The following is a 25,988-nucleotide window of genomic DNA, read 5'->3' on the forward strand; positions in this document are numbered from 1 at the left end:
ATGTTTACACATGTAAACATGGTTACACATCCATGTAACCACTATCCAGATCAAGATGTAAAATATGTCCAGTGCCCCAGAAAATTCCCTCATGCCGCTTGCCAGGCAATACTGCACCCACTGAGATAACCACTATTCTTTTTCTTTTTTTTTTTTTGGCTGCGCTGGGTCTTAGTTGTGGTAGGCAGTCTCCTTAGTTGTGGCTCAAGGGCTCCTTAGTTGCGGCATGTGGACTCTTTATTTGTGGCATGCAAACTCTTGGTTGCAGCATGCATGTGGGATCTAGTTCCCTGACCAGGGATCGAACCCGGTCCCCCAGCATTGGGAGCACAGAGTCTTAACTACTGTGCCACCAGGGAAGCCCCAGAGATAACCACTATTCTGACATCTACCACCATCATGTAGTTTTGCTTGTTTTTCACTTCATTTACATGGAGTTATATGCTGTGTGTTTTTCAAGACTTTTATTGATGTATTGAATATAATACACTTACAGTAACATATACTGATCTTAAATGTTAGCTCAATGAATCTTGATATATTTCCAGCACTCCAGAAGATTCCCTCATGCCCCTTCCCAGTCACTACTGTCCCCACTAAGATAACCACTATTTTGACTTCTACCCCTATTGCTTAGTTTTGCCTGTTCCTGAGCCTCATATAAATGGAATCATACAGTACTGTGGTGGCCATGGAGGGTACCACCCAGATTTTCTTTAGGAGAACCTGCTGTGGGAAGCAGAGTTGACCGAGAACCTCTAGCCTACCCCGCTGTAGATCTGTCTTCTGAGCCCCAGCTCCCCGGGGCTACATCCAGCCAAAGACTGAGTATGAGGTACTGGAGCCTGGCCCTTCTGCCTGATGGGGAGCCCTCCGGCAGACCACCTGTGCTCAGGTTGGCTTGGCTGAGACCCTCAGATTGTGCTGCCATCTGAGACTCTGCCTACTTAGTCTTTCCCTCCTCCTCTCCATTCCCAAGTTTTAGATCTTCATTGTGATTTGAAGGTTTTCCATGCCAATTCCTGCTCCCTCTCCCTTTATTCTTCACGGGCTTTCCCCCTAATAAGTCTCTTGCATATCTGATTCCATTTCGGCACCTACTTCTCGGAGGACCCATGTGTTTTTGTGTTGGCTTCATTTGCTCAGCATTCTGTCTGTGAGAACCATCCATGTTGTTATGTGTAGCAGTAATTTGTTCTCTTTTATTGCATAAGTATACCTCAATATATGTATCCATACTAATATTATTGGACATTTGAATAGTTTTCAGCTTGGGGCTCTTATTTTTTTTTTTTAAACATCTTTATTGAAGTATAATTGCCTTACAATGGTGTGTTAGCTTCTGCTTTATAACAAAGTGAATCAGTTATACACATACAATATGTTCCCATATTGGCTCTTATTTTAACGTTTCTGTACATGCAATCTTTTGGTGAACACGTGCATTCATTTCTCTTGGGTATATGCCAAGGAAGTGGAGTTGCTGAGTCATAGGTATATGTTTAGCTTTAGTAGATACTGGTAAACAGTTTTCCAAAGTGGTGGACCAAGCTACACTCTGACAGCACTTACGAGAGTTCCTGTTGCATATAATATTTTTACAAATTTAAACGTAAAAGTAACTAGTTCAAAAGATAGATACAAAACAAATGTATGCTATATCATCCTAGCTTCATGTTTAAGTTACCATTTTTAAAACTGCTCCATAGAAAAAATGTTCACATACCCCAAAATGTTAATAGTGGTTATATTAAAGGGAGAAGGGAGATCACAGGTTACCTTTACCTTTGACTTTGAGAAATATCTGAAATGCTTTACAACAAATATATATTTCTTTTGCTTTTAATTACATTGTCTTGAAAAATGTTACATAGAACTAAAAGGCTTATGATGAAAACCAGCAGTCTCCTCCTACACGCCTCCACGTCCCTCAGTCCCATGCCTCCTAGCTTGCACTCCTATAATTGCTTTCTTGCTTCCAAAGATGTGTTGAAATCCCTTTTCTGCTGCCTAATTCTCTTTATTCTTGTGGGTTTCTATCTTTTCCATCGCTTTATTGTCATGTAGTGAGATTTCAAGAGGGAGAGGAAATTAATATGATCAATCTGCCACTTTTAATCATACAATCCAGGCTGATTTTTGGACATTATCATGGTGAATGGGATGTATCAAAAAATAGCGGCTTGTTTTAAAGACATCATTCTGGTGATTGGGAATAGGGATGGTGAGAATGGACTGGGGAGGGGAGCATCCAGAGGCTTGTGGGGAGAATGCTTAAAGAGCTGACAGGAGGGGCTTCCCTGGTGGCGCAGTGGTTAAGAATCCGCCTGCCAATGCAGGGGACACGGGTTTGAGCCCTGGTCTGGGAAGATCCCACATGCCGTGGAGCAACTAAGCCCGTGCGCCACAACTACTGAGCCTGCGCCCTAGAGCCCGTGAGCCACAACTACTGAGCCTGTGTGCCACAACTACTGAAGCCTCCACGCCTAGAGCCCGTGCTTCACAACAAGAGGAGCCACCGCAGTGAGAAGCTCACGCACCACAATGAAGGTTAGCCCCTGCTCGCCCCAACTGGAGAAAGCCCGCGCACAGCAACAAAGACCCAACGCAGCCAAAAATAAATAATAAATAAATAAATAATTTTTAAAAAAAGAGCTGACATGGTATTAGGAAAACAGAGAGGTAGGCTTCTCACCCATCTGCAGCAGGATGGAGACAACAACGTAGAGGGCACAGAGAGTCCGTGCCTCAGGGTCACAGCCCACATCACGGGGCTGCTCACCCCAGTTCTGCTCCAGGATAGGCTCTACCTGGAAGGAAACACACCAGACTGTAAAATCTAGAAACAAGGAAATATACCAGAAATGGCAAATATTTGGCCGCACTCCTTAATCCTGAGCCCACGGCAGACGTAGCAATCCACCATGGCACTCTTGCCTGGAGACCCTCAAACTCTCAACATAGTGACAGGCGCTGCTGATCAGTCAAGATGGGGCCAACTGCCCTCCTGGGACTAACAGTTTTCCACCCCCTTTCCTGCCCATAGGCAAGCAACAGAGCCTAAAAAGCCCATCCCAAATTGTCCTGGAAACTATATATCCAGGGAATTGCCACAAACCAGCTGAACAGACAGCTGGCAGAGGACTATGAAGTAGGAAGGGACTGGTCACTGGGACTTCTGGATCCCTTGAGAGCATGGGCATTCACTTCCACTAGGACCTGGGCCCTCAGCCCAGGCTGTCTTACCTTGTCCTTCAAAAGGGGCAGGGTCCCCTTATCTAGGGCCTCAGCAACAAGCTGCCCCTCCTCAGACAGCTCTGGGGGCAAAAAAGAGGGTGATTGGTAGAGAGGCGAGGCACGTGGTGGGATGGGGCTTCACTGTCTGGTGAGACCTGGGACAAGCATCAGAGGTTCCAGAGAGCCCCCAGGAGTGCTAGATGGGGGTTCTTCCAAAGGGCTCCTGCTTTCCTCTTAGCCTGCAGGAGGTCGTAGGGGAAGAGGAGGCCCTCCCTCAATCCCTGGCCTGGGAAAGATGGCTAGTGTCTGAAGTGTGAAGTTCTATGCCTCACAAAATGTAAAAGGCAGTGTATACTCCCTTCCTCCCAAGATTTGACTCCCCACAGGCCCCTCTGCTCAGCATTTCCTCCACACCAGCTTACATCCAAACCCCTCCTCACCCATCAAGTCATCCAGGAAATCCGAAATGGCTTCTGTGTGCTCCTCTATCAAGACGCCAGCAGGGTATATGCAATGGAATATTACTCAGCCATAAAAAGGAACGAAATTGGGTCATTTGTAGAGACGTGGATGGACCTAGAGACTGTCATACAGAGTGAAGTAAGTAAGAAAGAGAAAAACAAGTATCGTATATTAACGCATAAATGTGGAATCTAGAAAAATGGTACAGACAAACCTGTTTGCAAGGCAGAAATCGAGACCCAGACGAGAACAAACATATGGACACCAAGAGGGGAAAGCGGGGGTGGGGGGGGTGGGGGGATGAATTGGGAGATCGGGATTGACATGTATACACTAATATGTATAAAGTAGATAACCAATAAGAAACCGCTGTATAAAAAAAATAAAATTCATTGTTTTAAAAACAAAAAGATCTGAGCGGCGTTAAAAAGGCTGCATATGGGGCTTCCCTGGTGGCGCAGTGATCGAGAATCTGCCTGCCAGTGCAGGGGACACGGGTTCAAGCCCTGGTCTGGGAAGATCCCACATGCCGCGGAGCAACTAGGCCCGTGAGCCACAATTACTGAGCCTGCGCGACTGGAGCCTGTGCTCCGCAACAAGAGAGGCCGCGATAGTGAGAGGCCCGCGCACCGCGATGAAGAGTGGCCCCCGCTCGCCGCAACTAGAGAAAGCCCTCGCACAGAAACGAAGACCCAACACAGCCAAAAATAAATAAATAAATAAATAAATAGTTTTTTAAAAAAGGCTGCATATGACAGAACCTGCTGGGTCTTCCATCTGTAACTCCCCAGAGCGCCGGACCTCAGACACCTAGGACCAGGAGATGGGGGAGATAAGCCCGGTCCCATTATAGCAGGTTGTCTCCCCACTGGCTCCTCCCTCTCCCTGCCCCAGTTCTTCCTTGGGCCTCTTGCTCTTCGCTCTAGACCCTGCAGCTCTTCATCCTTGCTGAGGCACTTGGTGAAGCAGCTTAGCACCTCTTTTCGCCCCTCCTCAGTCGGATCCTGGAGGACTTATACCATGTCCTGCACCCTCTCCTTCACGCTTGGGAAATCCTCCAAACTCAAGGACTTCCCAGTAGAGGCAGAAATTAAGAACCCCACCCACCCAGCCTAGCAAGCTCCATTACCAAGGCCCCCCAGACCCCATTCTTTATCTATCTTTCTTCTGGAGACCACCTCTCTGTATCTTCCCTTCTTCTAGTCTTTTCCTGTTAAAATGAATCATCCTTCTTCCCAGACACCCACCAGCATTGCCTCCCGCCGACCCCACTTCCACCTCCCCAACTCACCCTCAGTCTTGTACCAACCCCCAATTCTTCTCCATCTGCAGGAAATCAAAGCTTATGTCATCCTTTCCATTCAGAGTACAAGCTTTGGGCCCCAGCAGGAGTAGTGAGGATTTAGAGGAAGTTAGAGCAGTGGTTCTCAGCCTTGACTGTGCATGAGAATCCCCTGGGGAGTGCCCAGACCCGATGCCCAGGCCAGGCCACACCCCCAGATCACTTAAGTCAGAATTTCTAGAGGTGGGACTCAGGTATCACTACTTTTAAAGTTCCCCCCAGGTGATGTCTACAACCAATGAGAATCACTGTGTTTAGAGGAGACAGATGCAATCTCCAGACTGAAGTTGAAACCTGCTTTGGGCACTGCCCTACCCTTGTCCTCCCAACGAGCTCCACTGCCACACACACATATACACACACACTCACACACACTCAGCTGCCCCACCTGAGCTGCACTTCTTGAGGCCAGAGGGCTCAAGAGTGAGGAGTGCAGCTACCCTGAACACAGCTGGCTTCCATCCTTACCTAACCAAGATGAACCGCCATCTTTCTCTGCAGAGAGGAAGAATAATCTCAGAGAGTCTTCAGGTCACCTCCACCCACCTGTGGACCTTCTTGTCCCAGTGGTGGAAGTTTTCAGTTCTGGACTCTGAGCCCTCACTGCCCATGCCAGGGAGCCTGCATCCTTATCATTGTGTGTAAATGACAAAGCACTATATTCACAGACCCCTTCCTACACCCTCAGAGACAGGCAGGCATAGGATTATGCCTAGATGATTGAAGGAGAAATGGAAGCCCAGAGAGGGCCGCTCAGCAAATTTGGATCAGGGCAGGAACTGGAATCTATCCCCTGACTCCTCTGTTATGGTACTTTAGTCTGTTTTGAGCTAGCAAGACCTTGCCAGGACTGAACCTGCAACTTTTACAACTTCCAGAAATTTTTCTTGAATTTTCTACTCCATCTAGACTTCTCTCTACTCCTTCACAAGGCCTTTTAGGCAGTACAACCCTTATTGGATTCAGGGAAAGACTCTGAAATTCCAGAGGAAGCCACATTAAGAAACATAGGGATCTCCTGGTCTAATCCTCGTTCATTTTAACGTCAGCATAACCATGGCTCAGGAGGCTGTGGAGCTAGCGAGTGGCAGAGCCAGGACGAGGCCCTGAGACCGTCTGACTCCTAGTGCAGTGCTCCTTTCAGTGCTGGTGCTATTGTGTGAGAACGGGCCAGGCAATTCAAGTGTGCTTCCTAGGCCAGCAACCCTTCAGTAAGGGCTGTGAGCCCAGGATCCAGCACACTGACCTGCACAGAGCAAGTCAAAGTTGGCGGAGCCTGGAAACGCTAGGTCAACATGCAATCCAACCTACTTCTCCAACAGGCAGATTTTTCTCCTGCCCTTACCACAGTTCCCACCTGGGTGCATCCTATTACATTCTTAGCACTAAGAACTCTATAATCCCAGGCCATTTGTTATCCTCTTTTTAAAAATGGTATCCTTGCCCATTCTGGAATGATGAACAGGAGGCCCAGAAGCTCACTCACCTTCTGGAAGGGATTTTTCTTTTTTGCCCAAGAAAACCTAATACCTAAACCAGTTTGTAAAAAGAGAAAGAGAGAAAGACCAGTTATCAGAAAGCTCCCTTCTGGGACTTCCCCGGTGGCACAGTGGTTAAGAATCCGCCTGCCAATGCAGGGGACACGGGTTCGAACACTGGTCCGGGAGGATCCCACCTGCCGCGGAGCAACTGGGCCTGTGCGCCACAACTACTGAGCCTGCGCTCTAGACCCTGCGAGCCACAACTACTGAGCCTGCGCTCTAGAGCCCACGAGCCACAACTACTGGGGCCCCCACGCCTAGAGCCCGTGCTCTGTAATAAGAAGCTCGCGCACCGCAACGAAGAGCAGCCCCTGCTCTCAGTAACTAGAGAGGGCCCGCGTGCAGCAATGAAGACCCAATGCAGCCAAAAATAAATAAATAAATAAATAAATAATTTAAAAAATTAAATTAAAAAATAAAAAAAATATTTTTAAAAAGAAAGCTCAGTTCTCTCTCTGTAAGGTCCTCTTTCTCCCCAACCTTCCCACCCTGCCCTCCAACAGAAAAAAAAATACTGGGAGAGAGATGGGAGTTAACACTTCTAGGGAAGAATTAGTGTCATGCTGGGGCAAATCCTGGGTCAGTGGTGTCTGAGCAAGGACCCTTCATCACCCTTCTTCTCATCCCCTGGAACTTCCCCCCACCTTCCAGCTCACCAGGGCCCCTCCAGGCTGACACAGACCCCAGCTGAATCGACCACCACCCTACTCATGTGTTCAGGCTCCCCCATCCACCCCGCCCCACCAGGCCTTGCGTACCCGTACTCTCTGCGTTGGGGAAGATGAGCTGCTTTACTCGATAGCCCAGGACCTTCTCAGGGGTGATGGTCACTTCCGTTTGGTGCTAGGAAAAAGGAGCTCAGGTTGATTGATCCCTAGGTGCTTGACATAGTTATCTTGCCTGATCTCCCAAACAATCCTGGGAGGTAGACATTTTTATCCTCATTTTACAGATGAGAGAACCGAGGCTCTGAGAGGGTCAGCAGATGAGCCCGTTTCACAGCAGTAGAGCTGAAATGTGAACCCGCATCTGACCCCAAAACTCATGTTGTTTCCACTTCATTCAACAAATATTTATGGGGAATTCCCTGGCTATCCAGTGGTTAGGACCTGGTGCTTTTACTGCCAGGGGCCCGGGCTCGATCCCTGGTCAGAGAACTAAGATCCTGCAAGCCACGTGGCGTGGCCAAAAAAAAAATTTTATGGAGGACAAAACATGCCTGTTTTGTTCCAGGCATCGTGGCTTCTGCCCTCCTGCCTCCTGGAAAGGGAGGAAGACAATGAACAAGCAAAAAACACCCGTGTAACTGTGAACCGTGGGAAGCGCTATGAAGCAAATGAAGACAGAGCACCACTAGAGAGTAACAGGGGAGAGACTGAGTGATGCCACACAGACTTTCTTGGGGCAAGAAGAGAAGTCGTAAGAAGGCCAAGGAGCAGGCAAGACTGCTCAGAGAGGTCTAAAGGAAGAGCTGAAGAGCACGGCGGCTGGGCTGGCAGCCCCTGACCTGCAGTGGGTGAGCCAGGCTGGCTCTCCCACAGTCCCCACCTCCCAGGATCCTAACCTTGTGTTCATATTGGAGACCAAAACATTTCATCGGGTCCCCCAAAATATATTGCTTTTCACTTTTCAGGATTACAGTCTTTGTGGTCTTCAGAGTTTCCGTCACTAGATAAAGGTCTTCTCTCATCGCCTGGATTGATTGGAACGTAGGGGGCAGTTTCCTCTTCAGCTTTCTGGAGGGAGTAAAGCGGGAATGAGAGGGGCCCCACCTCCCAGGGACATTTCTCCCTCTCCAGCAGCTCGTTTCTATTTGAGACTAAGAAGTGCCTCTGAGGCCAGAAGACCACAGCACCCCCGTCCCAGTTCACTTTACCCACTGTGGGCGGGAACGGGGTGCAAAGTGGGAAGGGAACCCGCTAGCATTTCTGGAAGATTACAGTGTACCAGCACTGTGAGATACTTCACGCGTCATTTCATTTAACCCTCACCGCCCCGCTATGATGTAGGCAGGATTGCATCCGTTTTTCACATGACGAAATTGAGGCTTAGAGACAGGTCGTGAATGGTCCAGGTTCACACAGCTAATAAATGTATAACTGGGATACAAACCCCAGTCTGTATGAGTCCAAAGCTTGTGCCCTTCCCATGGCACTGAGATAGGTATCTGCCCAGTCCACAACACTCCCTTCTCTGAGAAGGGGCTCCGACTCCCTGCACTGGTCTCTGGGGCCTGGTTGAATTGTCCACCCTTGGGGGTCCATGAGGCATCTCTGATTCCATAAAGAAATTCATTTGGTGACTTAAAACAGCCTGATGGGGGACTTCCCTGGTGGTCCAGCAGTTAAGACTCCACGCTCCCAATGCAGGGGGCCCGGGTTCAATCCCTGGTCAGGGAACTAGATCCCGCATGCATGCCGCAACTAATTGTGCGCATGCCGCAACTAAGACCCTGAGCAGCCAAATATAAATATATGTATAAATCTACCTCCCTCCCTACCTGATGGAACTTCTGGTATTCGCAACCAATAGACCCCCAAGAAAGTCCTACATCCTTGCCTGAGCAGATCTTCCCCTACCTACCCTCCCCAACACAACTCTATTTACACATTCCACATAGCTTCACTCTAGAAACAACAGGCATGTTAGAAAAATTGAGTTCCCTCAGAAAAACTGCAAAAGCCCCCTCCCCAGCAATACCGTGGTGGGTAGGGGTAGTTCAAAGGACCAGTACAATTTCACTGTAAGGCTTTCAGTTTTTAATTAAAAAGGAAAAACAAAAGGCATCCACCCTGCTCAGGGAGGGCTAGCCCAGGAGAGCGGTGGGGCCCCTTCCCCCAACGCATCCACACTTTCCAACAATTGCAGCTAGGGAAGAAGACACCAATACCAACCACAACGTGACTGCTGAGGAGGAAGGCTGGTGATATCCCTCTAAGTCCCTTGGAAGGACCGTGCCCTCAGCTATCAGAACTTCTGTGGCACTTGATTGGTGCCACCCTGGTGGGGTGGGCCGGTGGCACTTCCTGTGCAGGAAATGTTCAACGGGGGTGCTTTGATTTCATTGGGCTTCACTTCAGCTCTCTTACCAAGTACTTACCATGTGCTGGGGATAAACAGAGAAGTTAGTAAAGTCAGTCCTTTGTCACAAGTTGTTCAATTGAGGACCTCAGAAGAAGGGCTCCTGGAGGCTGATCCTGGAAGAATGAGAAGGCTTCCTGGGTGTGGAGAAGAGGAGGGCATGCTTGAGTGAAGCAGTGGGATGGGGAGAGCTGGGAGTAGGGAGTGGGAGGCTGCACCAGCCAGGGGCCCCCCACCTCAGACGCCCTTGGTGCCCAAAATGGGCTTCTCCCTCTCTCCCTCCCCCTTGCTGCCCGCATCCAGCCTCACTTGTTCTTAAGAGAATCCAGGAATTTCTGGAGTATCCAGGTCTTTGATAACTCGATGCCCTGCTCCGGGAACCTGGAGAATGTTATTCCCACTTCAAGTGTTTTTTCTTTGGGTAATTTCACTGTCAAACTTCCCTTCAAGTCTGCGCTGTCCATAACTTGGGACTTAACCTCTTGACCTGGAAAGAGAAAGGTAAACGTCACATTGAGGCTGACCCAAAAAGATCTCTCTCTAGAAAATCCTCCCTGGTGCACCCCGTCCTGGGCTCCCCTCCACGATCCCCTTTCCTTCTGAGGAATTCTTCCAGCTGTGGCTCTCCAGCCAATGCTGTTCTCACCAGAAGACATCATGCCTGGAGCCCACTCTGCCACCTTCTTACTAAATGACCTTGGATAAGTCCCATCACCTCTGAATCTGTTTCCTCATCTATAGAAGGAGAATTTTTTTTTTTGGCCACGGCCTGCAGCATGTGGGACCTTAGTTCCCTGACCAGGGATCAAACCCGTGCCCCCTGCAATGGAAGCTCATTGTCTTAACCACCGGACCACCAGGGAAGTCTCTATAGAAGGAGAAATAGTAATAGTACCTACTTCCCGTGCTTGAAGAAATTAAATAAACTAATGCAGTTAAGCACTTAACGAAGTGCCTGGCACACATACTAAATGTTCAGTAAATGTGAGCTAGTCCTATATAACTATTTGAGAGGCTGAAATGAGACAGGGAAAAGTAAAGTGAAAGAATTAGGAGCCCCTGACCTTGGGGAAATAAAAGTTAAGCAGAGTTCAGTCTCTGTGTTTGTGTGAACTGTGCAGGTGCAAAGTGAGGCAAGTCTGGAAAGTTGCCCACCCAAGTGGACTCTGCCCAGCCTTGCATAAGGCCTTGCATAAGGGCGTGGACTCCAAGTCAGTTGCTGCCCTGGAGTTAGTGGAGCATATGTGGAGATGCTGCCAGGCTGAGAGCCCGTCTCTCAGACCTCCCAGTTCTGAGCCTACAGAGCAGGGAGAGCTTCTACTGCTGGATTTTGGGGACAGGGCCGGATTTACAGAGAAGAAATGCATTCTGAAACTGGTGGAAATATGACAGACCTAGAAATAGTGCCTGAAATCAGTCCTGTGTGTGTGATGCTAATGTCTCAGGGCCCAATTGTTTCTTGAGTAACGTAAAAGTTTGTGTGTACTTTATCAGAGAGAAAGAAAAATCAAACCTTATGCACACAAAGAATACAGTACGGGGGAATTCCCTGGCGGTCCAGTTGTTAGGACTCTGGGCTTCCACTGCAGGGGGCATGGGTTCAATCCCTGGTCAGGGAACTAAGATCCTGCAAGCCGCGCGGTGCAGCAATCAATCAACCAATCAATAAAACAGTATGGCGGAGGGGCAGGGGGAAAGAGTACCTTGACAGTGGAGAAACCCGACAGGCACTACCTCAGCCAGCTGACCAAGGTCAACATCAACAGTGATAAGTCATGTTGATAGTACATAACCTTGATATGATGTGATGGGAACAGCACTTTACCTCTGCAGTCTTCCTCCCCCAAACCCAGTACCTAGGTCTATCCATAAGAAAAAAAATCAGACAAATTCCAGTCCGAGGGGTGTCCTACAATACGCCTGACCAGTACTCCTCAAATCTGTCAAGGCCATCAAAAACAAGGAAAGTCAAAGAGGAGCCAAAGGAGACGTGACAACTACATGTAACATGATGTCCTAGATGGGATCCTGGAACAGAAAAAGGACACTAGATAAAAACTAAGGAAATCTGAATAAAGTATGGACTTTAGTTAATTAAAAAAAAAAAAAACTATGTACACCATATACACCATATAGTTAAAAAAATAATAATCTGTTTGAAAAGGGAGCAGGCCAAGTCACTGAAAATCAATTTAAATTACCAGTTCACCTCATTCTTAAGGATTTTTTTAGTTTGGTTTCACCTCTCCGTCTGAAATTTTTTATGCAAACAGATAGACTTTCCCTTAAAGGAAGTTAACTGACTTCTTAGTCAAATTTTTTTTTCCATAATTAAACTTGCCCCTGCCCCTGGGGAGTAATATGATCACTGCAAAACATCCTAGTCTTGCTTTAAAGTTTTCTTGTTTCCAGTGAACTTGTCATTTTTTTTGTTGTTGTTGAGAATTAGCTTTTAGTAAATTGACTCTTGGCAATTCTCGTTTCAGAGAATTGACTCAGAGTCTTTGAAAAATACTAATCTGAAAATTTCCTAAAGTCCCTGGCTCACTTAAACCCCACTTGTGGAAAAGCCCACCACCTCAGAGTATTCTGGGCACTGCTCTTGGTCACATAACAGCAGTACCAGGCACGTGGCAGGTGCTCTAAAACTATACAGTGGTGTTAGAATTCTTTTCCATCTCTTGGTGAGACCCAAATGGGCTTTGGCAGAGATGTCTGAGCTGTAAAACTCCTCACCATGAGGAGATGCTGCAATAAGATGCTGCAATAAGTCTCCAAGTGAGGGTTCATCAACACCTATCCTGGGGCTTCTGAAACCCAAGAAACCCCAGGAGTCGCTGAGCTTGGAAGCAGGGGGATGGAACAGACTTCTCTACTAAGGCCTTTGAGCCCTTAAGGGAGTTCTGCTCACCAGCAACTTCCCATTCAGCCATGATCTCCAGGAACAGAAAGGGATAATAATAATAACCGCCACCAGTAGAATGATTGAGGCGAACTTTTATTGGATGCTCCTTCTTGCAGGCACTGTGGTAAATGATTTACGTAATTTCTCTCTTTTGATTCTTGCAACAGTCTTCTTGAGTTGACAGATGAGGAAACAAACTTAGATAAAACCACTTGTCCAGAGGTTACCCAGCTGGTAAGTGTGGCAGAGCCAGGTTTCGAAGCCAGATGCCCCCAATTCTAAAGACTGAGTCCTTTCCTAACCACTAAGCAAACTGCCTCCATTTAATTATCCATTTAAATGATAAACATTATAAACACATGAGAAGACCTCGGCTAATTTAAAAGCGAATTATTTACAGAGGAAAAAAATAGGAAAGACGACTATTTAAGAAGAGTTTCCAATAAAAATAAATTTCCATTTCCCCTATTCCCTTCTCCCCGTGCAGCTCTCCCGTACATTTCTTAAATTAAGGTGTATGGACGTGTACATACAAATACCACGGTTTCTTTTTTGACTGGCTGACCTCGTTGATAGCAATGGGGTGTTGACAGTGGGGTAGCGTAGGCGTGGGCAAAGTCTCTCACCCACCTCATACTGACCTTGGAGCCCAGGAGCCAGCTTATCAAACAGCCCTTCACCCTTGTCCATCTCCAGGATGTCCTACAGGGTGAGGTCTCTCTTATCATATTGGTATCCGAAGAAACGTCTCCTCTCCTTCACCAGATAGAAGCAGTGGAATCTGTCAGCATCAATGAGGCCTCTGACAGCAATCATATCCCCACCAGCGTCCATGTGTTGGACCACAGCTCTTGTGATTTTCTCAAATACCGCGAGCATGGTGCCTGGACCAACTGGGAAAAGGAAGCCCATTGCAGTTTGGGGGAGGGAAATATTGGTTCAGGTTTTTAAATCTTCTACCTTTGGCAGCTTGGGGTCAAGAAAGATCCAAAAGTTCTAGGCCACCCAGAACGGTTTGCCTTCCCTGTTTCCACAAGGTGTGGTGGTCACTACACACTAAGGTGGGATGGCCATCACAAATGCCGGATTCTCCTCTGCCCCTTGTGGAACCCTTCTGGAGGAAAGCTGGAGTGGTGATTGCCCCAGAAGGAAAGCTAGATCTGTTTTCTGCATCTCCCACAGCAGAGTTGCCCCTTGCTCAGAGGGGCCTGATGGGTGGGAAGGCAGGCCCACCATCCCCAGCCAGACCCTCACCAGTGCTGATGAAGAGGACCCAGGAAGAGATGAGGGGCATGACTGCCGGACGTCACATTACCAACCCCAACAGATGACTCGCTTGGCTCTGACTCCTGGCGCTCCCCCCTTTCCTGTTCTGCAAGGCAGTTGGATGGTTGCCCCTACCAACCATTTCCCAGTGAGATGGTCATAAACTGGCCACAGAAGGAAACAAAAGAGAAAAGGTAGCACTCTACCTTGGTACTCAGAGTGGCTTGGAGCTAGGTGCTCTGGACAGCCCCCCACCCCCAAGTCCTGTCTCCTCAGTTTCTGGTCAACTTCTGAAGGGTCCCCTTATACTTGGTAAAATAAAATGAATCCCAAAACCCCGCCTGGGGCATCTCCCTCCACCCACTCTCCCCTTCACCCTCTCCTGGTCTACTTTTGTCTCCATCTTGCCTGCCCTGCGGGACCCTCCACAGGCCCACCACCGGGCCAGCCTGACACAGCTGCTCCTCCCCCATTTCTATTCAGCAGCAGCTCTTGTGCCCCCACCACGTTGGACCCTTCGGGCTCTCTTTCCTCCAAATCCTTCTTACTCTTTCCCCTTCCATCAATCATTCTGCATCTCCTTCCTTTTGACATCTCCTTCCCTTTCTTCAGGCTCCTTTGCCACCCTCCTGAGGCCAGATCACCCCTCAGTCTTCCTGGCCACCTTCCCCTAAGTCCCTTCCGGCTAGCCCAGGCACCTACTCACCCATGCTCCCGTCTCTGCCCCTGCCCCCATCATGGTGGCCAACTCTCAACTCACTCCCCACCTAGGAATTCATCTGGGTATATGGAAAGGCTGTGCCCAGGGCCCACAGGTCCATCTCAGGGGCCACCCACCTCTTTTTTTGTCCTCAGCTACTCACCAAAAATGGAGGTTGTAAGAGTCCCCTCTGTGTAAGATCTCTGCACAGTTCCTGGCCACTGTGTCTCAGGAAATTATAATACGGGAATTGAAAACAAAAAAACAACTGGAAAGCTAAGTGCCCCACCTCTCAGGCTTTTAGATAAGCCACATTATGGCTGGGGTGGAGGCAGACAGGCCAAAGGTAAGAAACCAACCCTTCCCTCCTCCTGGACCCAGGGAGCGGGTGGGAGATAGATAGATATACACAGATGACACTGCACTGAACTCGCTGTAAAGACTCCTCCCTCTCCCGGCCGTGTGAGCCTCAGTAAGTCCTCTTCCCCTCCCACTCATGCTTACGGCGGGGAGAAGGAAGCAGGAAGATTCCCCTGAAGACACAAAGGCCAGGAGGAGATGCAGCCCTCCAGGGCAAGGAAGAGAAGTGAAACAGCGGAGGAATTCAGAGGAAAGGACTGGGCACCCCTTGGGACTCTGGCTTCTATATGAAGCCACTGCTGAACTGACCTCCTCCCTGGCCGTGTCACAAGCTATCCCTCTGCCAGCCCAGCCTGGCTGAAGCCCAGAGGTGTAAGTTCTGTCTGAGGACCAGCCAGGCGAAGTCCCAGAGCAAAATGCTGCTCTCTGGCCGGCTTGCTGCCTCTGCCGGTTCCCCGCCAGCCCCTCCAGCTTGCTCTGCTGGAGGCGGCAGGAAGAGCAGAGGTCCCAGGGGCCCTCCCACCATCCAGGCAGAGGGTCGGACTGATGCTCCACGCTGCCCCCTCTCCGCCCCCTCCCGGAAGCAGAGGCCAAACTCAGGGGAAATAGGAACACACGTGTCCTTTATTTGTGTTTCTCAGAATACTGTACAAAGGGAGTAAAAATCCTATTCACACTTTGCTTAGAAAGATTTTGAGGTCAAAGTTCCTTATGATACGTGGGGCGGGGGTTGGGGGGACCAGGACGCAGAAAACAGGGCCAGTGACGCCGCCACCGCCGCTGCCACCGCTCCCTCAGCGCCCTGGCACCCACACCTTCTCAGAAGTAACACGGACCCCAGTCAGGCTGGGGAGGGGAGAAGGCGGCTCCCCTCCAGCCCACGCGCAGGCTCCTCCCCGCCCCTGCAGGTCACTCCCTGCACCTGCCGCTGTCCCGCTTGACAGGGACCATGCGGGATTCTGCAGCCCACCAAACCCATTTGGAGGTGGCCTGATGGCCCCATAGGTGCATGCCACACGAGAGGCCCCGCCCCGGCGCAGTCTGCACGAGGAGGTTACCGGGTGAAGGGCTGCGGAAGGGCCCCACCATTCGTCATTTCTGTCCCATGTCCCCGCGGCCCTCACACCACTGCAGACACGGGTGTCAAACTGGACCTGTGCTTACCATGACGCACAGGCCCCTTCCACCCATCTCCACCCCCTCATGCCAACCCAGGAGCTTCAAACCCATGGCAGCCTCCCTTCCCATTACCCCCACCATGCTGTGGGTAAGTGATCCCTCCAAGCCTGCCCCCTTCCCTGACCACTTCCCAAAGAATGAGGTTGGGTCTGTTCCTCCCCCCGCGTCTTACACGAACCCCTGCTGCTATGCGGCCCCGTCCTTTTCAGTCTCAATTCACCCTCCCCACCCCTGCCCCCAGCCCCCTCCCCACCTCCACCAGGGCCAGGAGGCTGCAGCCCTGGCCCCCCACCTCTGCGACCAGGCCATGCACACCCAGCCCCACCCCCCACATCTCCTTATCCTCCCCACCCGCACCTAGTACCCCGGGGGGGTTGCACGGGAGCTGTCTGACTTGAATTAGACAATTCCCTACCCGGAGGGATGAGGCCCTGTCACACAACTGCTTTCGTATATATAAGCACACACTAAGTGTCATCCTAAAGACTTAAGAATTAAAGTGAAACAAACTAGAAGCTGTACCGTTCCCTCTGCCCTGCTCACAGGGGTTAAAGTGCTTTAGCAGGCCCGGGAGGAGCAAGCGAGCAGGGGGCTTCCCTGGCCCCTCGTCACAACCTCACAGGTCTGTGTTCAGCCCAGGAGCCCAGCCCATTCCAGGAGCAGCCCCATGAGGCGAAAGGAAAAGATCAACAAAATCAGAAGGGGTCAGAGCCCCAGGGGGGCCCACCCCAAACTACTTCAAGTCTGCTACTGCGGGAAGTGAGGGGGAAACTAGGGCCCAGAGGCGCAACCCCCATCTCTGGCGGTACCCAGCGGCTCCTTCTGTCTTCAACATCACAACACAGGCTTCTACCCCTCCGCTGCCATCCCAGGCAGGGGAAGGGGCTGCACCCTCAGTACTTATTGATTCCAAAAATCCGGACTCCATGGAGCTGGGGCAGCTTGGGGATGAGCACGCTCATCAGGGACACGGTGTTGAGGATGAAATGCATCTGGTCGTACTTGGTGTAGAAGCTGGTGAGGAAGTACCTGGCGGGGAAGGTGGGGGCAGGTATAAGACTCTGTTTGGAAGACCCCTTTCTCCCTCACTCCCTGGTCGGGGGAGGCAGATTCCTGATAGCTGAGGAGTTATGGGAAAGACCCCCCCGGAACAGAAGGAGGGTGGCAAGATCCGCGCAGCTAAAGAAGCCCCTGCTGACCCGGTCCCCTTGCTCTACCCCAGGCCCATGGGCCAAACTCACTGGCAGGAAGAAAGCCCCAACCGAGGAAAGACAGGACCAGGGAGGCACAACCTGAGCCCAGCATAAGACCCAGGGACACCCCAACTTTCCTTCCTTTGCTCATTCCTACGCCAAGAGCCACAGCTGGCGAGGGGTTTAAGCCTCGCAGGGCCCCAGGGTCCCCCAGGCCTTGGCCTTCCTGCTGGCGTCCCCCTCTCCCCAAGGCACTCACAGCACGATGGGTGTGATGGTCAGGAATTTCCGAGATGCCGTGAACTGGACTCCATAGTCCATTTGCTCCCAGTGGGTGAGCAGCCTCGCCTTGCCCTGGTCCGGGGTCTCAAAGGGGGTCCCCTTCACCGTGTGCAGGAAGATGTACATGCCCTGGAGGGAGGGGCCTTTGTTAGAGGACGCAAAAGGCCAAAGGCCCTCCAGCTCAGCTCCTCCGCCCCAGTCACAGACGTGGGCTCCTGGTGATCTGGAGCCCCCTCTGCTGGGCAGGGGGATGCGGGCTGGAGGTCAGGCGGGAGGAGCTGGGAGCCTGGCCAGAGAATAAGGGGACCCACTGGGTGAGAGGGCAGCCCTGGCATGAGGAGAGCTCCCGGGGGGAGGTGTCAGCCACAGAACCAGCATGGAGACGCCACCCCTCCAGCCCAGGGCTAGGCTCCCTGTGCCTGCCAGCTGGCAGGGGGCAAGCAGATGGGAAGGAACGAGGCCCCTGCTTGCCCACCAAAAGAATACCAGGGAGCAAGCAGGTAGTGAGGGAGCAGAGAGGGGCAAGAGGGAAAGATGCTCTGAGATCCTAACTCGGGAAAGAGGCATTTCTGCCCCAGGCTAGGACCTGGGTCCTCTGGACTCTTTAGGGCCCTTAGTTCAGCTCTCCATGGCCCATCTTCCAGGTCCACAAGTCACCCCATCCTAGAGGTGTGGACATATCTGCAGATTTTATTCCAATAAAGAGGAGTGGGGCAGAAAGAAGAGGGTGGGGTCTGGGCTCTGGTGACATCACCCTGACATCTGGCCCACGTCTGGCGGGCTCCCACACTCGCCAGCCCCGCCAAAGGCAGAGGCGGCAACAGGCCCTCACCATGTTGTGGATGAGGTTGGTGAGCGTCCAGACGACGGGGACGCTCACGAAGGGGATGCTGAGCAGCACGACGTGGAGAAGCCCGATGGCCAGCACGTAGGACAGCCAGATGCCGCGGCTGTTCATCACCCGCGTGTTGGGGTTCACCTCGCTGTGTGCCGTTCCCACGTTCATCCTGCTGCCCCTCTCCTGCCACTGTTCTGCAAACAAGCAGCACAGGTGAGACAGGCCACGCCACTTTCCCTGCCCGCTCACACCCGCCACATCCTGCAGGGAAAGAGGCTCTGCTCTCCCCCAAGAGCTCCAAGCAGGTCTACCATTTTGATTCTCAAGCGAGGAGGCCAGAGAAAGTCCATGTAGACTTAACTCTATTCACTTCTCACTGCTGGGTTGGGATAAACACCAGGCTGCTCCGCACACAGTCCAATCAGGACGGTGCCCTTCCAGGCACTGGGACTGCCTGGGTGGATAGGTCACCAAGAGGCATCGAGCCCCAGAGTAAAGAAACCACTGCCCATCCCGCAATCTCACCCCCCAGAGGGCCCTCTTCCCACGAAGCCCAGGGGAGGGGAGAAGAGGCCTGTGCCCTAAGAATCCCTCAGCATAACCCCTGCTGGACTCCGTCTTGCTGAGGGTCTGACATAAGACATCTCCACCCCTGAGCCCCCTGCCCTCCCGTTAGAAGGAATAAAAGGAGATGAGAACAGTCAGTAGTGGATAAAATATTTGGGGGTCATTGCTTCTACCCATCTCCCCTAATTCTCCAATCCTGGGTCTGACTGGCAGGGTAGAAAGAGAGGGAAAGGGAAGAAAAGAGAAAACAGACTAGAGACAAACTTTGCCCAGACCTGGAAGCTGCCTTCTTGGTGACACAAAACAACCCATCCAGATGTTTTATCCATTTGGCAGCCACTCAGGCTAACCCTCGTGATGCCACCCATTTTGCTGCCAAACTACCAGGGCCCTTTTCCCCACCAGAGGAGAGGCAAGGATAGAGAACATAGCCAACATCTACAGCTCCCACGGGTGGCTGGAGCCCACATCAACATACCTCTCCCAGGGATACAAAACCACACCTGTGGCCTCTCTCCTGCCCACCCCCCCTTTTCTCTCTGCCCACCCATCCTCACCTGGGCCTCCTTTCCCAGCACCTGTTTCCAGGTGTAGGTTAGCACCATGCCTTCCCCTGCCCAGCTCTAAGGGCAGAAGCCCTGCAGCAGGAGGAACCAGGAGGGCTGCCCTTGATGCCCATGAAACAGTGCAGCCCAGCTGCATTCCTGGATGCAGGTAAGGAGGGGAACGAGCAGCCCCGTGTCCAGAGCTCAGCTGTCCCCAGATCCCTGAGGGCCCTGTGACCAGCAGGAGGTGGGGACAGATGACACCTTTGTACTGGCTCTCCTCCCTAGCTGAGGGAAGATCCTGCCTGACAAAGACCCTAAGGTCATCACCATGACAACAGCCCCATCTTTCCTGGGGATACAGAAAGGGGTCCCAGATGAGGGCATCCTGGAAGTGCCCAGAAGGTCACCTCCCTCACCCTGCTGCAACAAACCCCCTCAGAATCAGCTGCCCTCTATCTCTGGCTAGGATCACAGAGTCTGCATAGGAGCCGATTCTCAAGAATCAGTTCCCTACTTCCAGGATAATGGGAACAAGTTTCCTCCTTTCAGATGGCTCCAAGCTTAAAGACCTCAGGGGAAATGTGACCCACAACACACTTTCCCAACATACAAACATACATGAGATGGCCCAGGGTGCATCCAAAAGTAGTGACGCTCCTGGGGCCCACCAGCTCAACCCATTAGGCTGGATCACTGGGCCTAAGAGAAACCCAAGGAAATTAGAAAACCAAGAGTGACTCAGTTGTTTACCTTCCCAGGGCCTTAGGGCTTCAGTTGCCCTAACAGAGCTCCTGGGACACCTACTGCACAAAAGCCTCCACCTGGTGGACAGGCGGGTCGGGGAGACTGGCTAGGAAGTGAGGGCTCTGAAGGACTTCATTACTGACGAAGGAGAGGGAAAGAATTCCCCAAGTCGACCAGAAACTGCTGCCCCTCCCCACTTCTCCCTAACCTAGACCTACAAGGGTGTAGGAGTAGCTAGACCTCTGGCCCTCCCTAGTGTTTTGTCCGGGAGTGCTAAGCGCCTTGCTGAGTTCCAGATCATCCTAAACTCCTTTCTGGCTGTATCAGGGCATCCAACGAAGCCTGATGAGTCTAGGAGGGGCCCAGACCTATGACTTAAATGATGCCCTGGGAAGCTTCTTCCTGCAACCTGAACACTAAGTGCCCTGAGGGCAAAACATCTCAGGAGCCCGCCCCCTCAAAAGAGGCCCCACCCCCAAAAAAGAAAAAAACAGAAGAGGTCAATAAACTAAGAAAAAGACTGGCAGCAAGAAGCACCCTTGAGACTTTTGTGTGACTAAGGGTACATATCACCTCTGCTAGTGAAATAACCAACTGCCCCTGGCCCAGAAGGGGAGAAATGGAGAGAAGAAGCTGTTGGAGATAGAGTAGGCGCACAGCAGCGGAGCCTGAAAAGTTCTGCTGCCACAGCTGGCAGCTGGCAGGTGGCTGCCTGTGTCAGTCCCTGATGTGGTTTCACAACCTGCCTCAAACCAGAGCCTGCAGCAGCTTTGTTCTGTTAACTACTTTCTTGCTGGTAACTCTTTCCTACTCCTTCTCTCCCTTCCCCTCTGGCTCCGTATACAAATATCTCTGCCTAGCGGGTCTGTCAGACACCTAAGCCGAGGCCACAGTGCCAGCAGCCAGGTGAGCGCTTCCTAATCTCTCCCCCAAGTAAGGGCAGCAAATCTTTCGCCTTCTGGGTTGAGGAGCACAAAGCATCCGAGCCCACAACCTGGACCCCAACGGGGAGTCCCTGGCAGCACGCCACAGTGCCATTTTCATTCCGCCCACCCCGCAACCCGCAGGGCCACAGTCGTTCACCTCGCAGCTCCGGCTCTGCCTCCCGGACTCGGGGTAGCGGTGGGAATGGAAAAACGGCGAGTACAGGAGGGAACCCACACTAGCACGGGGAGAGGGTGAAGCGAGGAGGCGGAGTTCTCACTATTGTTGGGGTTTTCTGAGTGGGACTTCAAGACGAAGTGGGGGGCCTCCGTTCCGTTCCCCAGCCTGGGACCTCGCACTCGGAGCCTGGCCCGGTCCGGAGCCCCACCCCCACCCCCACGCGTTCACCCAGCCCTGGAAGCGAACAAACCTTTATCCCCGAAGCCCAGCCTCTCCCCGCCCCCCACCCCCAGACCGAGCACTCCTCCTCTACGCCCCATCCCGGGCCTCCCGCCCGCACTTTCCCCTTTGGGCATCCCTTCGACTGATGCACGCCCCCGCCCCCCGCCTCGGCTGATGCACCCCCTCCACCTCCGCTCACCCTGTCCCGGTCCCCTCCAGCCACGGGCGCCTCCCCAGCAGCCCCTACCTCCTTTCCCGTCCCGCCTCTAGCCCCAGGAGGCTCCCGGTTTGGCCACTTCGAGGCCGCCCGTCCGAGCTCACCGTGCGGGGCCGCAGCTCTAGGCCCGGGAGAGTTGCCCGGGGGCGAGGGCCGCTGCTGCTCCAGCAGCGGTAATAAGCCGCGGCGGCAGCCACCCCGCTGGCAGCTCCGGCCGAATCAGCGCCCCGCGCCGGCCCCCATTACGTCACCGCCCAGCGCCGGCCCGCCCGCCGCCTCCTGGGAGTTGTAGTGTTTTTTTTTTTTTTTTTTTTTTTTTTTTAAAACCCTGCTCCAGCCCAGGCCTCGCTGGGGCCGCACGCAGCTTTCAATAGCAAGAGAAACAAAGATCAGATGGTATCGCTTTGGCGCATAGCAATGCCTGATTCGGCGTCTGCGCGCTGCATGTGGGGTTTACTCTTGCCCGGTTTTGCTGGCGAGGAAACTTGGAGTTTTAAGTAACTTGCCACAGCCCCCCGCTGGGTCCTCCCCCGAAATTCTGACCTCAAGTCAGAGTTTTTCATCTACACCTCGCTGTCTCTGCCCTGGCCCTCCAGAAACCGACTGGCTCAGCCGGTGCTGGACCCTCCTGGAAGAGGGTTTTTCACAACGTTGGTTAGGATGAGAGTCTGGAGGGCAGAGAACTCAGTCCACAGCCTGTGTGCTCCTCAGTTACACCTGACCCAGGCTGGCCTGGGCCAGGTCATATCCTCGGCCTCCCCACATTAGAAGTTGGAAGAGGACTTGGGAAGACGACCTGATGAATAGCCAAGACCCTGAGTCCCAGCCACAGGTCAGCTGTTTGGCTTTGGGTGGGAGGCTCTCAGATCTGCACTTTTCACCTCTCCATGCTGTAAAGGCAAGGGCACAGATTTTCCTGTCAGGTAGACTTAGCAGGCACTGCTTCACCAGCAGTGTCACCCTGGGCAAATAACTTGTCTTAATCTCCAATTCCATACCTGTGCAAACCTACCTCCGAGGTTGTGGGAATTCAAAAGAATGTATGTATAGCAACTGTTGCGTGGTAGGAAGCTATCGCTGTAGGAGGTTGAACTAAATGGCTCTTGAGGTCTCCTGGGTCACTCCCACTCTCCATGTCACCAAGAGTGCCTTGTTTGAGGAGTTTCCACTCCCCCGACCCAGCTTCTAAGTCCACTCTATGCACAACAGGGCTGGAATAGCAGGATCAGGTGATGTCATGACACGCCAATCTGGCTGTAAACACACACTGAAGGTGAGGAGACAAAAAGGAGAATGCTGGCCCAGGGGACCTGGGGCGCACTCCTCTGTGACCTCACCCACCCCTCCCCAGGGGGCTGCCAGGGAACAGCTGTCACAAAACAGGAGTGGGACCCCCAGAGGCACCTAGTGGGCACCAAGCAGGTGGATATCTGAACCACTCATCTCAGGAGAACAGGCAGCTTCTCGAATATTTCCAGGGCCAGTAGCCCAAGAGCACTCAGCCCAAGACCTAAATAGTCACCCCAGAGTCTGAAAATTTTTTACCTGTGTCTTACAGAAGTTCCTGCTGCTTGGGAGAGGCCCCTTTCCTTACAGTCAGCCTTGTGAAGAAATAAGCAAAAACTGAGTGTTGTCCTTTCCTTAGAAGCCTCCCCGGTATTGAGGCAAAAAAAAAAATGTCTCTTATTTTTCCCAAAGTGAGCCTACTTGTCTCCTTCGACTTTTCTCTGGGATTCTTCCGTCTTCCCCGAAGTTGCTCAAGCTCTCTGATCTTTGCCAGTTTCCTCACTCTCTGTGAAGTCCAGTGACCCAGACTGGATCCACGTCTCAAATAAGGGTCTGACTAATGCATAGTCTTAACAGAAAGATTATTGGACATGCCATGCCCTATTAATAGCTCCTGTTATCAAGGGTTTGTTTTGTTGGGGGTTTTTTTTTTTCACAACGGGAATGAACAGAGTACTGACTCACTCTAGGTTTGTGGTAAATTGTGGCTCGCTTTCTGCTTAATTTAGCCTGAGTCTGTGTCATCATCTTTCTCCTCTAGCTCTCTGCCTTCATAATTACCATGTCTTCACCAAACATCCTTCAGCCTTGACTAGGCCTAAATACTTAGAATGAGTGACAGCACTCTTGTGTGGTGCTGGGGATGCATAACCCCTTGGACAGACACTTGGTGATCTGTGCCAAGAGGCTGAACAATTGTTCAGGCCTCAGAGCCATGACTCCATTTCTGGTAGCATATTCTAAGGAAGTACGTACCATGCACTATGTGTGAAGATCTTTATTCCAGCATTAGTTATAACAATGGAAAACTGAAAGCAACCCAAATGCCCAAGAAAAAAATTATTGTACTATATCCATTGGGTGGCATAGTAGGAAGCCATATAATAAGCAGTATAGGAAAATGTTTGCTAATTTAGATGAAAAGATCAGGACACAAAATAGCATGAGCTGGGAGTTCCCTGGCAGCCCAGCGTTTAGGACTTGGGGCTCTCACTGCCATGGGCCCAGGTTCAATCCCTGGTCAGGGAACTAAGATCCCACAAGCCCTGCCCCACAGCATGGCCAAAAAAAAAAAAAAAAAAAAAAAAAATAGCCTGAGCATTCTCCAGGGGTGCAGTCAACAAAACAAACACAATTCCCTCATTAACAAATAAATTGGAAGAAAAAAAGGAAAGGGAGAGACTTACACTTAAAAGAAATTAAGCAATCTGTCAACCAAAAGCCTTATCTGGGTCCTCATTCAAGCAAACCAACTTTTAAAAAAATATATATTTTATTAAATTATTGAGGAAATTTGAATACTAACTATTCAAATTGATGATCTTAATGAAATATACATTTTAAAGCATGATATGGTGCTGTGGTAATTTTTTCGATAAAAAAACCTCGTACTTCCCTGGTGGCGCAGTGGTTAAGAGTCCGCCTGCCAGTGCAGGGGACACAGATTTGAGCCCTGGTCTGGGAAGATCCCACGTGCCGCGGAGCAGGTAAGCCCGTGAGCCACAACTACTGAGTCCGTGAGCCACAACTACTGAGCCCGCGTGCCACACTACTGAAGCCCCTGTGCTTAGAGCCCGTGCTCCGCAACAAGGGAAGCCACCGCGATGAGAAGCCTGCTGCACCACAACGAAGAGCGGCGCCCGCTCGCCGCGACTGGAGAGAGCCTGCACAGAGCAGCGAAGACCCAATGCAGTCAAAAATAAAATAAATACATTAAAAAATAATAATAAAATAAATAAATAAATAACCTCCTTATCTTTTGGAGATAAATACTAAAATATGTGTGGATGAAATGATATGATGACTGGATTTGCTTCAAAATAATCTGGGCTGCGGATGGAGGAAGGGAATAAAAGAAACAAGTTGGGCCATGAGGTGATAATTATTGAAACTGGGGGATGGGAACATGAGATTCCTTATATTATTTTCTCTGCTCTTTTGTGTTTGAAATTGTCCATAATAAGTTTTTATAAACCTGCATATACATTAACGATTATGATGAGACAAAATAGAGTAACACTGGTAAGATCCTGGCTCCAGACTGCCAGGGTTCAACTCCCATCTCCTGTAGTTACCAGCTGTGTGACCTTAGGCAAGTCACTGAACCTCTCTGTGCTGCAGTTCCTAAAAATAAAGGATGTTGATGATCACGGTGATACCCACCTCATGTTGTTGTGAAGATTAAATGGGTCATTAAGTGTGAAGCATTTAGAACAATTCCTGGCACATAGTGAGTACTCTATATATGTATCAACTTTTGTTAATCCGTTCCACATTTGAGTGATATTTGAGCATCTACTTTACTAGGCTGTGGAAATTCAATAAAATAAAAACAGATCTTGTGTTAGGATGGAGGGGTTGGGGGTGATCTTTTTCATTCTCTAGTTTCAAACTTTGTGTAATGTGAGATTATTCGTTTTAAATTTTTTATGAAAACTGTTTGTGTTTTTAAAACAGAGTGAGTCACCTTTGCAGGCTCTCCCTGCCCTCTGGGAGCTCCTTAGTCTGCTCAAGTAGACGTGTTCCCAGCCTTGGGGTATTTCCATCTGGCAGGGTGGTGTGGCCTCTGCTTGCCATAGATACACTGTGTGGGCCAAGATAGCAAACACGGGCAGGGTAATAAGCTGGGAGTACATTCCTGGGGTGATGGTAGTGGTGGGAAGTGAGGAGGTGGGGCATCAAGAAACAGAGCCC

General features: G+C 51.0%; 2 protein-coding genes across 7 annotated transcripts; both read right to left on the bottom strand.

The window, feature by feature from the left end:
* Positions 1-1,400: 1,400 nt before the first annotated feature.
* On the bottom strand, positions 1,401-15,410 carry GSDMB (gasdermin B). The gene is given in 7 exon segments (XM_082443662.1): positions 1,401-2,810; positions 3,247-3,373; positions 5,430-5,442; positions 7,305-7,425; positions 8,147-8,401; positions 13,199-13,270; positions 13,274-15,410. Coding segments are annotated over 7 exon segments (939 nt in total). The 5' UTR covers positions 13,481-15,410; the 3' UTR covers positions 1,401-2,666.
* Positions 15,411-15,490: 80 nt separating this feature from the next.
* ORMDL3 (ORMDL sphingolipid biosynthesis regulator 3) lies at positions 15,491-23,600 on the bottom strand. Of its 6 annotated transcripts, none has more exons than XM_082442484.1 (4): positions 23,334-23,600; positions 18,381-18,580; positions 17,526-17,677; positions 15,491-17,102 (listed from the first exon to the last, which is right to left on the bottom strand). In XM_082442484.1, the coding sequence occupies exons 2-4, from the start codon at positions 18,552-18,554 to the stop codon at positions 16,967-16,969; spliced, it is 462 nt and encodes a 153-aa protein (XP_082298610.1). In that variant the 5' UTR covers positions 18,555-18,580; positions 23,334-23,600; the 3' UTR covers positions 15,491-16,966. The 6 variants fall into 6 exon arrangements, with proteins under 6 accessions (XP_082298610.1, XP_082298611.1, XP_082298609.1 ...); XM_082442485.1 differs by lacking the exon at positions 23,334-23,600 and adding an exon at positions 22,801-23,029; XM_082442483.1 differs by lacking the exon at positions 23,334-23,600 and adding an exon at positions 21,893-22,038.
* Between the last annotated feature and the right edge of the window lie 2,388 nt (positions 23,601-25,988).

This window comes from Balaenoptera physalus (genome assembly GCF_965194825.1).
Source record: "Balaenoptera physalus genome assembly, chromosome: 20".
Taxonomy (NCBI): Eukaryota; Metazoa; Chordata; class Mammalia; order Artiodactyla; family Balaenopteridae; genus Balaenoptera; species Balaenoptera physalus.

Bases quoted from the DNA above. Each gene is read 5' to 3' on its own strand.
- ORMDL3 (XM_082442484.1), bottom strand. From the start codon at position 18,554: ATGAACGTGGGAACGGCACACAGCGAGGTGAACCCCAACACGCGGGTG. The intron at 17,678-18,380 runs GTGAGGGCCTGT...CCCTCCCTCCAG, and splicing joins CCAACCTCATCCACAACATG to GGCATGTACATCTTCCTGCA. The intron at 17,103-17,525 runs GTGAGTGCCTTG...CTTCCCCGCCAG, and splicing joins ACCATCACACCCATCGTGCT to GTACTTCCTCACCAGCTTCT.